General features: G+C 35.4%; 1 protein-coding gene across 1 annotated transcript in view; it reads left to right on the forward strand.

The window, feature by feature from the left end:
- The first annotated feature begins 4,757 nt into the window (after positions 1-4,757).
- Positions 4,758-13,926, forward strand: part of LOC150094740 (uncharacterized) — a 138,939-nt gene continuing 129,770 nt past the window's right edge. Inside the window, exon 1 of the mRNA XM_090411655.1 lies at positions 4,758-4,974. Coding sequence (XP_090267781.1) covers positions 4,758-4,974 — 217 coding nt within the window. The remainder of the gene's footprint in view (positions 4,975-13,926) is intronic.

Genomic DNA, 13,926 nt, shown 5'->3' on the forward strand with positions numbered 1-13,926 from the left:
GCGGGTGAAATACCTACATTGAACCCCTCACACACAAACAAGAAATCAGATAAAGGGATGAAGAGTCAAGGACAGTCCATCACCCAAAGAAGTTCACGGTAAAACTACATTTAAAGTGTCATTATTTAACCGATGTTAATGGAATATTAAATGACGAACTACCTACACTAATGCGAAGGCTTCTAATAAAACATTTGCTTTATTATTAAATCAAATTCCGATTTCTATTAATAACATAAAGTCCCTCCCACTTAACAATGGCAGGCTGACTATCTCTTGTAATCCGGTAATGCCAATAAATGAGAAATAATCTAAAACTTTCGAATGATTTCAAATGCAGACATTTGAAATCAGTCGAAATGAATAATTAAAATGAATTAAAACGAATAATTATGCTTTCTTGACAAGTTACACTAGGGAAATCTGTATGTGGAATAACGTTAATTGGGAATGACGAAATACTTTTAAACCTTTTTCGTTTGCGTGCATTTCACATACGAACAGATGCGTGACCTACTGTTTGTTATCTCTTAAAACTGCAAGCCAAACTACTTCTTATATTAATGGGCATGCACATGCATTAATTGTAAGCTGCAATTTCGAATGCCATTCAGTCATGAAATAAACTGAGTAAAATATTCTTTCTCTTAATTTACAACACCCATTATACTCATTGTGTAAAATGTTTAGTTTCAGATATTACTCTGAAATGTTATGTATCAATTTAGTGCGGTGACGATTCTAAATACTTCTTATTGCGTATGCGTAAATGATTAATGCAAATACAGTCTATGTTTGCATGACGGAATTTATTATACATATATATAATATACATTCAATAACAGTACACGACTACCTTGGATTCTAGCTGAGTTCAATTTTTATTCAATAATCGAAAGAATTAGATTTATTCAAAAATACAGAGGGCACTGGCAGTCTAATACATTTTTAAAGAAAAGTAATCTTTTTGCACTTTGAACAAATATTACAGCATTACATAAATGTAGTAGTGTAATCAAGAAATCTAGTTGAAGAAGGCGAGTGTTGCGAAGAGACACCACATTTCTTAATATATCTAAGAACAATATTATTCCGAGAAGCCCTAAAATAGCTTTCTCATTATTTTATCAACAACTATTTCGTGTTTACTACAGTTTGGAAAATTGTAATCAACTACTAATAATCAACTACTAATAAAATATATGAAACATTCTAATGAATAAATGATAAAATACAATTAATAAACATCTCCAAAGCATAAGATAAATCGAGAGGTAACTATAGATTAACCTCCCTAGTTAACGTAGTTAGATACCATTGAGTATCTAATCTGCCAGTCGCTCTTAAACCAATAGGTTCGCAGGTTCGATTCCGTACTGGAAGTTTGAAACAGTTCTGCGACTGCTCTCTAGAGAAGGGTTTACCTAACTCAGCTGTCCACCTGTATGTAGAAAGTAGTGGCAGCAGCAATACATGGATTCACTAAATTTCAAGAAAAGCAAATCGACCAGAAATATTATTTTGTTAAACTGAAAAAAATGTTTCTTATTATCCTAGATTATTATTAATAATAATATTGAGGGAAGATGTACTGAAAGGTGGATTTTAAGAAATAGCAGAATAGTAGATCCAAAGTTAGTACAGTTCTCTTTAGGGACACATAAGAACAAAGAAAAAAAAAAGTTAAGCTTTTTCCAGAGTAAGTTCCCCCCCCCCGATGCTTTTCTTGATTAACTACATAGAGAGTATTAATGTTCTTCACTTTGAACTGATGTACACCTTGTCCTTTTCTTGTGCCGATAAACTGCATAAAAGGAGCCCTTAACTGTCAGACGCTACCTCGTAAATAAAACTACCTAAGACCTTTATTGAGATTGTTTTATTTATAAGATTGATCTTGCTATTGTCAGAAACTTAGGAAAGGTATGTTCAAGGTGATGACGTGGGAAAAATGGTTGCTAAACATAAATCTGTCTTTTAGTTAATATATAGCGACACCTGTAAAAATATGAAGTGTCTCGTTCGCTAGATGTCGCTATAATAGAGGTTTTATATCTTCCTGGCTGTCAACTGGTGTCGTGGGAGTTATAAAACCGATCTTTTTTTTTTTTTTTTGGTATACACTTTACCAACGTTTTCCAACTAGACCATATATCCATTCAAAACTGAATAACACGAATAACACGAGTGTAATTATATGAAAATTACCAATAAATGACTTTATTTATTTCATAAATAACAACGTATATTCATTAATCGTATTAAATCAGAAACTTTTATCCAGACTGTCCGGAAAAAATACTTTAAAGGCACAGTGAAATTTATTGAATTTAAAAGAATATTTCCACTCTTATTTGATTTTTATTTCGATGTTTAAACGGTAAAAACGCAAATATAGCATTACATTACTTCAAAATTTACGTTTTAAAGTTAAAATTCAAAATCTAAAGTTAGAGACTCCTAAAGATAAAAATTCTAAAGTTAAAGAATCAAAACTTTATGTTTTCGACAGAAACAGTAGAAAAATGGACGCTAATTCATTTGGGTAGTCTATACTTTAGTACCAATAGAAAGTCAAAAGTTTATCAATTAGCACTGTGAAGTAGTGATACTCTGTGTGAGTATCACTACTTTAGTTGAAAGCTCGGAAATAGAGTAATGCCTGAAGCATAAAAGAAAGAAAAGAATATTATGTAAAAAACCCACTAGAAGGGAATGTTCGTGAAAGAAGAGATATCTGATCTCTGAGGATTTGGTCATTACTAAAAGGTAAGCAGAAGCGAAGGTGGGGATTCTGTTTTTATAAGAAACAAGAAAAGATTGCGTTTAAAGTAATTCGAATTGATTAAACTTTTTTCCCCATTGGAGGATGACACGTATATGAATTTTTAAGGGAGACTGTAGTTATTTTTGAAGCCTTGAATGCTTATAGCAGTAGCTGTAAAACGAAAGGAAGAATGAAGTATGTACTATCATCAGAGAAACTATTAAGTAGGATTTAGGGTCGGCGAGAGAAAGTCGTTGAGATGCGTTAGGAAAAAAAAGTGAAAAGATAGAGTCTCGAGGAAATTAGTGCATTAGCAGGAAATTGTAAATAAAAAAATGCGCAGGAAAATTAATCAACTGAAGAAAGGAAAAAGACAAGAAAATCAACAGAACAAGATTTTACTTCCAGAAGAGACCAGATGCTTTTTAAATATCGAAATGCTTTTTAAATAACATGAGATTCGTCAGGTCTTTTCATGACACGCGCTGTGAAAAGAAACATGGGGAGAAATACTCTTTTAGATAGAGGGAGCGTGATTTTTTATAGTCATTGATTAATTTTTTATGTGTCTCAAACACAAGAAAGTTTGTTTGTAAACCTATAAGTGCATCCGCACCTTGTGTGGACTAAAGAATGTTTTCTATTTTTATTACTTTTATATATTTTTGCATTTTTGTTTATTTTTTACTTAATCTGGAAAGTTTGCTCTAGAGACAAACATGGAATTTCATGTCTATGAGGATTCAAACCTGTGAATTCCAATTGACAACATTCAGGTGATTTGTCTACAAGATACGTATTTGAAGCTGAATTTGTTCGACCACTAGTTATGGTGAAGCGCATTTTAAGCTTGTGTCAATAATTTATTTGTAACTCAATAAATGCTAATAATTTCATTCTTCAAGCGCTGTATGTTAGAGAGAGAGAGAGAGAGAGAGAGAGAGAGAGAGAGAGAGAGAGAGAGAGAGAGAGAGATACTATTTATCTAATTTCTTAGATTAGAAAACGTATCTCAACTTCCAATACACTGCATTTTCTATTGATTACTTACTGTAGGATGTGCTGAATTTGAGATCAGTTTTAATCTGAATATTAAATTTTAATAAAAACGATACAAATTCGAAAAAAAAACCATAATGTGGTTACATATAGAACATAAACGAAATTTGTACGTGATTGCCATCCAGAAGAAGTTCTAAACCTGAATTTTAAATTTTAAAATTTTGATTTAATTAATTTTGTGGTTTATTATAGTTTTATATCTTTTTCATTTTTTTACGCAAATCAGTTACTCTGCTCTAGAGGCAAAAATAATGGAAACCACTTAAGTCTCCAATAAGCAATAAACAACCACAGACCTGAAGATAATAGTTATCCTCAGGTCTACTATAATAGTTATCCCCAAGTCGACGATGTGGATGTTGATTTTCTTCTCCTACCTAATGACGGTCACAAGCAACCATGCACATTTCAAGATTCGAAACACCTCCGGCTATTTGTTCATTAAAGAGTGAGTGAATGCAGATTTTAATTATTTAACAAACCGAAGTAGCTCAGAATTACTTATGTGTAAGAATAACCTAACTGAAAACGAACGGCTGAAAACTTATAGAAAATGAGCAAACTAAAAACTTCGGCAACAACGATTACAAATGACTTTGTTAATTTGTTTAGAATTATATCTAAAAAATGTAACCAATCATTGTCAATACCGCCAACATCCTCAACAAATGAAAAAGTAAACTCAGTATTTATTCATTTCAATTCAAAATTTCAATTCACTTTAATTCATTATACTTCATTTCAGTTCCATACAAAATCAGTCTATAGAATTGTTTGGTTTGCAAGCAAGTTTGTTTCATTTTATTTTATTTTTTCTTAATCAAATATTTTTCTCATAAACAAATGCATAACTTTTTCTAGTAAAGCAGTTTTGGCTTTACTAGAAATTATGAGTGGTCTACAACTGTGCAACCATTCAATTTCTACGATGCTGTTTCCTATTTTCTATCCATCTATTGCAGTTTCTGAGTCTACGGAATGGTGGAAAGAGTGGAAAATTCATCGTCGACCGAATATCGGCATGTGCACGGAAATCGACAGCTACGAGTGCTTCGAAGGCAAAAGTGGATGCATTCCGATTGAAGGCAAGTGTGATGGTGTACCGGATTGTCCTGGAGGTGAGGACGAAATCGTCGCGGTGTGCGGTAAGTGGATTCTAAATATTGTTCCTTCTTAACCAACTTTAAATGTAGTTTAGGTGAAGTTTAGGATAAATAGGATAAACTTGTGGAATATTTACATTTGTAAACTATCTCCTTGCAGCGTCTCTCTCTCTCTCTCTCTCCCTCTCTCTCTCTCTCTCTCTCTTTCTCTCTCAGAAATTGAACGAACGGAAAAGTAACAGATTATCTGTTTATCATTTTTCCATTTTTTATTCTCAGGAGAGAAGATTTATAAATTATTTTTTTATTTGTTTTAATGTATTCAATGTGGTTTAAAGAATAGTAGCTACTAATAGGAAACTTTAATCCTTAAAACAACACTTTTGAAAATAAAGGCAGACTGTTTTGATAGAGTCATTCCTCTCTCAATTCGTTCATTACGTTACCAGAATTGAGCTGAGCTAAGGAGGATAACAAAAGTAGATCTATTGCAATATAGATGGAGTTGGCTATAAATACATTTTTTTTGCACCCTTGGACTGAGTTGATCAATGAGTCCTTTCTCTTTTTTGATGGTTCCCAAATACCTGTAAGAGGTCATGACCTTCTATTTGAGCACTCACAGAAATATCTATCTTAAAAGGATGATAAATGAGTAGTCTATAACTGTGCAACCGTTCAATTTTTACGATGATGTTTCCTATTCATAGAGAGAGAGAGAGAGAGAGAGAGAGAGAGAGAGAGAGAGAGAATAACTGGTTGATATATAAAATTTTACACCACCTTTACTTCCGTCTAAGGTCACTATCTTTTCTCCTAACACAAAACCCTTTTCTTAATACTTCTGTTTACTGACCGTGAAGATTTAGCTTTTTTAAAACTTCACTGTCTACTTTTTATTTAATTAAAGGAGTATAATCCCTACAACCGCGCGGCTTTCATACCATTTCGTTATCTCTAGATCAGACGTTGACAGTGCTATCAGCATTGTATTTCCATAATAATAAGAGGTTTATTTCAAATCTCCTTTTCAATCAGTTATTGAAAACTTCATTTTAATTCATTTTAATATATTCTGTCTACACCGCTTGCTTGCTTTCCTGTGATTATAATAATCCAGAAATTGGAAACTTTCACTTATTTTCTATACATGAGATGCACAGTTTATGAAATAAACCAAAACTGATCAAAATGCATTCATTTGTATCTAATATGATTTTTTATTATTTGCTCAAGGAAACTATATCTTAAGAAGATTATTTATTTAATTTGATTTGTTTATTTAAAAATAGTATATTATTTCTTTGTAAGTCATGAAAATAAGAGAATGCAATGTAATTAATTAAATGTTTTCTTTGTAACTACTTCTAAATTATACTATATCTAAAACACCTTATATTTAATACAATAGTTTTCAAATAAATTTAAGTTATCCTTGTTTTAGGATTTTTGAAATAGAATTGCAATCAGCTAGAGAAATCAAAATAAAAATATAGAGAAATCAAAATATATATATGAAATGTTTGGAAGAAATAAAATAAAATGCGATTCCTTTCCTTTATACAAGAACATCTTGTCTTGGTATGGGACTTATTGACATTTTTTTCACTAAAGATTTGTTTATTTACTTGCTATAAATATTACATGATGCAGCCTCTGCAACAAAAAAACTTTCGCATTCACAGAGAGAAAGAAAGATGTTCTTTTGTTCAGAAATGCAAGAAAACTGAATCCACAATTGCAGAAAGAAAGCCTAGTAGCCGGAACGTCAGGGATGTTTCATGATGTATTTGTATAAAGAAGAAACCAAGTTAATTGTTAGATGTTTTTATACATGTCATACAACTCCTTCGAAATTTGCAGTAACATAAAACGAATCTTGAAATACTCACTCGCGTCTACGTGATTAAAACCGTTAGATTCCATAAAATAGCAAAATCTCAATATAAATGACTACCAGAAACAAATCTGATAAAACAAAACAATTAGTAATAGGAAATTAAATGTTATTTTATTTTTGAATAAATATATAAAATAGTTAGAATAAAAAATTACTTTTTAAAAACGTAAATATATTTTCACACCTTTAAGTTATTTCTAACAGTTTTATATGAAATACTGAAAAAAAAAATTTTTTTTTTTTCGGTAAATGGGTTGTACATAAATTCGAATATTCTACCGAAAAACTGAAAGCACCATATTTTATTTCGGCGTTATCTTCAAGAATTAAATAAGAAACTATCGCTCGTGCGATACGGACAGCTGTTGCCTTGTTAATGGGTATCTAATAATATGAACAAAAAATCTTTATCCTAATGCGCATCTTTTACGTAGTAAAGTCACATCGTAACAGCTACGCGAATTGGTGTTGGAAAAACTTTACTGCATAAGTAGATTTTTATTTATTTTTTACCGGTTATATTGGATAACAACGAGTAGAATTTCAATTGAAAAGCAACTAGTTTAATCTGCAAATATGGCTAATGTACATCTAAATGAGAATTAAATGCCCTATACAAGAGATTCCTCAATAACTACGCTTGTACATACGCGGTTATTCAAATGAAAGAGTTCGTTTGAGAAATTAATTCTATTAATATTCCGTTAAATAATTTGTTCTGTTAACAAAATATTTTTTTATGATATTTTATTTGATCTACCACTCAACAGGCACACAATGTAAAATACTTATGCATCTAAAAATACGGGTTGCGAATACATCACTTCATCCCCGTTTTATGACCTGCTCAGTGGGTTCGCCACAATCCAGTACTTTCAGGATGGCAAGTCATCCTGAAATCAGAGTCCCGTTAGGCGGCGCCTGTGAATAAGTTTCGTTAAACTTGTGCTCCGGAGTTTTATCGCAATTGCAAGTATCTCTTTTGTGCAAAACAACCAGTAAACGGAATACAGAGGGTACCAAGGAGCCAGCTACTTCTGTACAACTCGTAAGTACCCATAGTACTTCATATTAGTTATTATTCAATCAAAAAACAGCCAGGTGAAAGCGCCCGATATGCCAACCATGCGAAATATAGATGGCTCCAACAAAGGTCAGCAACGAAAGATTACTTCGAGTCCCGTCAGCGTAGCGCAGCCGCCGATAGCCAACAAACTGAAAGACAATACGAAGTGCCGCAGTTGCGAAACCGAAATTACCGAAAGAAAAAAAAGGCATATCGTGCGACTTCTCCCGCAACTGGCTACGTACTTCCTGTGCGAAAGTAGAGGATTCGGTGCTCAAGTTACTTATCGAACTGAACCAGCCTTTTTTCTGTTCGATATGCCTCCCCTCCGTTAAACAGCTGCTAAACATAGGCAAACGAGTCGAAGATCTCGAACAACACCTCAGTAACACGATCGATACTTTCTCGTCCAAAATCCGAAAGTTGGAAACAAAACTCCAGATATTCAACGATCAGTGGCCAATCACAAGTGCATCTGTACCCGCTAACGAACTCGGTGGTTTAATTGCATCAATGGTACACTCGTCGCTCGAGGCCGAAAACAGGAGACTCAATGCCGTTATTTTCAACTTCCCGGAGGAAAACGGTAAATCTCTACTTCGATCCTGGAAACGTCATCAAATGTCATCGATTTGGTCCCGTAAACAGAAGAAAGGACGGAACGAACTATCCACGTCTCGTCAAAGTGATCTGTGATACACTGACAAACACTTCCAAATTAATAACGGCGATAAATAGCAAACTAAAGGACAGTAACCCCCAATCGCGTGTACGTGCTCGACCTGACTTAACCTTTGAACAAAGGGAACAAAAACGCCAACTCTGAAAACAGCTAGAAGAAAAACGCCATAATGAGACAACAGCTGGACCATAGATTACAAACAAACTAAACTAATGCAAAAACCAAGTGACGCCACTAGTAGCCACCAAGGAGACCAGTATGCAGGCACTGCATAGGAAACGTGCAAGACCCCAGCGGTCAAAGCCATTCTCCACAGACCCTTGCATATCCACTACACCAACATCCGTGGTCTCAACTCCAATCTTAATAGCGTTCACTATCATCTGCAGTCAACCAAACCCCACCTACTCTTCTTAAGAGAAACACAAATTTCACCTTCCCCCAGCACCATCCATCTCAACCATCCAAACTATTCACTATTTAATTCCTTTCGACCCAAGGGTGGTGTGTGTGTGCATATATCCACTCTGACATACCCTGCCAGAGAGCGCCGAACCTTGAATCGCCCAACTTTGTCCTTCTTTGGCTAAAAATATCTCTTCCCCACTCAGTCAAATTCATCTGCTGTCTCTATCGCTCTCCCAATGCCACCAACCACTCCGAGCTCTTTAACGTCCTCTCCTCAAAAGTTGATTTGCTCCAGTCCCACTATCCTAATAGTGAAATCATCCTCCTAGGTGATTTTAATGTTCATAACACCAACTGGTTTTCCTTTTCCAGTTGTACAGATCTTGTAGGCAGAGACGCCGAAATCTTTGCCATCACCAACGACTTTACACAAATTGTTCACAAGCCGACCAGAATACCAGATAACCCAAATCACTCCACAAATGCCCTAGACCTCTTCCTTACAAACGATCCTTCCAAGCATACAGTGAATGTAGTGAGCCCCCTGGGTAATTCTGACCACAACCTAGTGCTCATCTCCTGCCCAATGCAACAACGCTCACACAGTCACACCTGCACAAGAGTAGTCTGACATTACAACAGTGCTAAATAGGACAGCCTCCGAGACTACTATGCTTCATTCCCATGGTTGGACTACTGTTTGCAGTCTTCCAATCCTAACATATGCACCGAACACATCACCAAAATAATCCTCACTGGTATGAAAACATACATTCCCCACACCACTCTGAACTGCCACCCCCTATCCAAACCCGTTCTCCAAAAAATGTGCCAAGGCTGTGCAAACGAAAAATCAGGCATACCACAACTGGCTCAAATTAAGAACACCAACCTCCTTCAGTACCTATACTGAAGCCCGAAACAGATGCAAAAAAAGTATCAATGATTCCAAAATAGAATTTGAACGGGCAAAAAGCAGGAAGCTTGCAGCCTGTCCTAGCGGCAGCCATGCCTTTTGGTCTCTCGCCAAATTAATTGGTCGCAACTTTTGCCCTACACTACCCCCCCCCCCCCCCCGCTATCATACCCAAATGGCTCAATTCCAACATCACCCACAGAAAAAGCTAATCTCCTGGCTTCACGCTTCGCCTCCAATGCACGCATAACTGACAATGGCAAATGTCCCCCGGTCATCCCAACTGCCCAACACACAATGCCCTCCCCCTGTATCCTTTTGCCAGAAAGAGATCATAAACCTGTTGTCAAAATTAGACACAAAAAAAGCCCCTGGCCCTGATGGCATTCCTACAATTGTCCTGAACGTCTGTGCAGCAGAACTGACTCCTATCCTCTGCCGTCTATACACACTCTTCTACTCCACCGGTATATATCCCAAAGCCTGGAAATTGGCCTATATTCAACCCATTCCCCAAAAGGGTGACAAATCGCTGCCAGCTAACTACCGCCCTATCTCACTCACCTCAATCCTATCTAAAGTGACGGAGAAAACCATTAACTCTCAACTCCTACTCTACCTTGAAGGCACCCAGCTATTAAACGACCACCAGTATGGATTCCGTAATTCGGAACAAAAATTCGGACGATCCCTAGGCCACTCATTCGTGGGCGAAGGACCGTCCATCTCAGCGTTGGCTCCACTTAGTGATGGCCTTCCACCCACACGCCACCACCGCTCAAATTCCGAGGAAAATAATTCACCGACAAAGCCCCTCAGCGGGCCGTGGCGGAGAACACTTTCCCCGGAGACTCAAATTGCTCCCTTAAGGCAAAAACCTTAAGAGAGCGTACTCAAAAACTCTCGAATCTCAGCGCCCCTGGGGGGTAACAGCAACAGCCAAACCTCAGTTAAACTTCATTGGTACAGCATTGCCATCCATTACCCTCCAAGGATATTGGATTGAATGAATCAATCCTGTATTTCTCCTGATTGTTCTAAAATGTAAATTATTTTTAAAATAAAAAGGTGTTTTAATTAATTTAGTTTTTGTAATTTAAATTTTATTAGATTAATATAATTTTATAAAGAATCTATTATATTAAGTGATAAGATATATTATTATAGATAATTTATTAATAATTATAAGAGTTAATAATTGTAATAATTGTAAGAGTAATATCATTTTAATATTCATTTTCCTTCCAGGAACAAAAATATGACGAAAATAGGATAATTTACCGAAAGTCTAAAACGTTTTGAATGCATTCTGATTAATTATAAAACACTAGAAATAAACCGAACCGCATTTAATATAGCTGTATGACTGTTAATAATAAGCACGCGCTTTAATTATGCTTTTTTGTCTCTAAAATTTCATAAAGTTTCTTAACGCTTCACTTTTCCTCTTAAATTCATGCATTAATAAACTTTTCTTGAATAGTTATAACAAATAATTTTCATCTCCTAGAAAATTTGCTGTCGCCTCTTGCAACTTGAAGTCATCAAACATTGAAGGCTGCTTCTTTGGAAGAAATGAGAAGTCTGTTCGCAGTTTACCTAGTGGTGCGAGCATAGAAAATGACCAAGAGGCAAATAGTTGTGATTCACGTCATACGAGTAAGGGAAATGATGCGACATGGAAAATCAATATGTTTTCAAACAACGTTAAAAGTTTAGCTGACAGTGCTGAAAGCATTTGCAGTTATATTTCATTCTAAACTTTTTTAACTTTCAAATTCCGGAAGCACATTTCTAAATGACATTAATATTCATCGTGAGAGAGAAATTCGTTGCTGAGATGCAAAAATTATTATGTTATTCCACCCGTGCACATACAAAATAGAAGAATAAGCATGAATTTAATTTCTGGTCTTTTTTTAAAGTCGTGGAACAAACTACCATTAGGACTAACTTCACGTATCTGGTATCTGTTTGATGCTTAACAGGAGGTGTTTACTTGTAATACATAATTCTCAGATCGCCACTGACATATCCTGAGTCTCCATAGATTAGTCCCTTTCGACGATGCCCTTGTGCTGGTAAGACATTGGTTCTAATCACGTTCACAGACTGCGTTATATTGAGTTGTTTTAAAACGCGGCCGAAACAACTAAGGCTATGAAGCCAGTGTTGTAACCATTCACTTTGTGTGTGTGTGAACTTTTGGTCTGTTAATCGAGATAAAGAACTAAGTTTCTAGGACATCAATAGCCTTTATAAAGGCGTTTCCATCTGAAGGTGAGTTAGCCTGTATCGCATGGAGATGGAAAGCATCTCCAGAAGCTCCGATGTTTAATCCAGGCAAATAAATCAGAAGAACACATGCAATTCATAAATAAACTAGCCTCGTAGTCTTGGCCGCTTTAGCCGCAAGTTAAAATAAATCCAAACCCTGAATTTCAGGATAATTTAGTTGCTCAGGAGCCCTACAAATCTGCGTTGTCGTATAACTGGCCCTGATCATAGTTCTGTCTGCTTTGAGTACTACCCCTTATTTCCTTTTTTTTCTCTTTTGTCTGTTTGTTGATTTGAGAGATGAATAACTGAAATTTCTAGACAGGTGTGTGTGTGAGGGGGGTATATTAAGCGAATGTATTATGCATATTCTTTGGCAGGCGCTCTCATTCCTTTGAAGAGTACCAGATATTCTTCTCATACTCTGACATGGGAGAAAGGGAACTCAGAAAATTGTTTCTTATCTTCGCCATAGTAAACATTGCACTTATACGTTAGAGCATTGATGCAGACAGAATGCATTTTTTGTTTTTTTTTGTTATTTCTGCAATTTTATATATTTTTAAGGTTGGCCTGTCTCCAGTGGAAAATAAAGTTGAAATTTCAAGGGGGGAGAACTACATACCGAGAATCTCATGACCTATCAACTATACTACGGCGAACCCCATTGTAAATATAACTGTAGTAGTAAGGAGTAAGACCATCTCCACTGAATTTTATCTACACGAGAAGGAATATCGCGGTAATCCTAAAATATCAAGTCTTCTTATCTTTTAACTTCTCCCTTATTTATGCTCTGTTTCTCAATTTCTCTGTGTGACATAAGGAAGATGCAGAGCAGACGTTTTTCCTTGCTGTTTGAAATTCGAATCACAAAAAATGATCATTGTTCCATTGGAAACGGGGGGAGGAGGTTTAATGTTAAATTTTTGTTTCAACTTTCATACTTTTTTATTACATTCTTTTATTATCTTCTTAAAAAGAATGCCACGTGCTGTTTATGCACTTTCCACCACTTTGTTTTCCAGTTAATGTCTCATTTATGATATTCAAGAGTCTTTCCTCTCATTGTAGACTGACGTATAAACCTTTAATGACTTTATTTTTTAGAAGATTTTACCTTTACCTCTATAAGTTTGTCTGACAACCATCTCACTGTGTGCGTTATGTGAGTCGAAGATTTGTCAGAAGATTATTTTTGCTAAAATATTAATATTTTAATCGTTATGATGCAAATTATTTTAACCATAAAACACGTTCATTTGGTAACATAAATATATCCTGATGACCCAGTTAATCTAAGGGAGAGTCCTCTCCGTTCTCCGACCAGTATAGTGTGAGATTCATTTCACATTGATATTAGTGAAATCTATCTAGTAGATGGTTTTTATCTCGTGATATGTCACCACCCTGCTTATTGGAGCTTGAAAAAATTCTATCTTTGGTTTTTAGAGAATAGTTTCAAAATATTCTAATCTTTAGCAATTCCACGATATTAACGCGACTTATTATAGGTTTTTATTTGTTTTTAGAAGGTGAGAGTCACAAAAAAAACAATGGATTAATACAGTGTTTCCCAACGTGGGGTGTACGCCCCACAGGGGGCAATTTGAATATTTTTGGGGCATTTAGAAAATGATGTTGCATTCTTCACACCGATATACTCAAAAAACTCATCATTGTCGGCGATAAATGGTCGATGTTGTAACCCTGACTTTCCAAGAAAAAAAGCTGCCATCACTAAT

Source organism: Typopeltis vanoorti, chromosome 21 (assembly GCF_054136105.1).
Source record: "Typopeltis vanoorti isolate ZY-2024b chromosome 21, IOZ_Tvanoo_1.0, whole genome shotgun sequence".
Taxonomy (NCBI): Eukaryota; Metazoa; Arthropoda; class Arachnida; order Uropygi; family Thelyphonidae; genus Typopeltis; species Typopeltis vanoorti.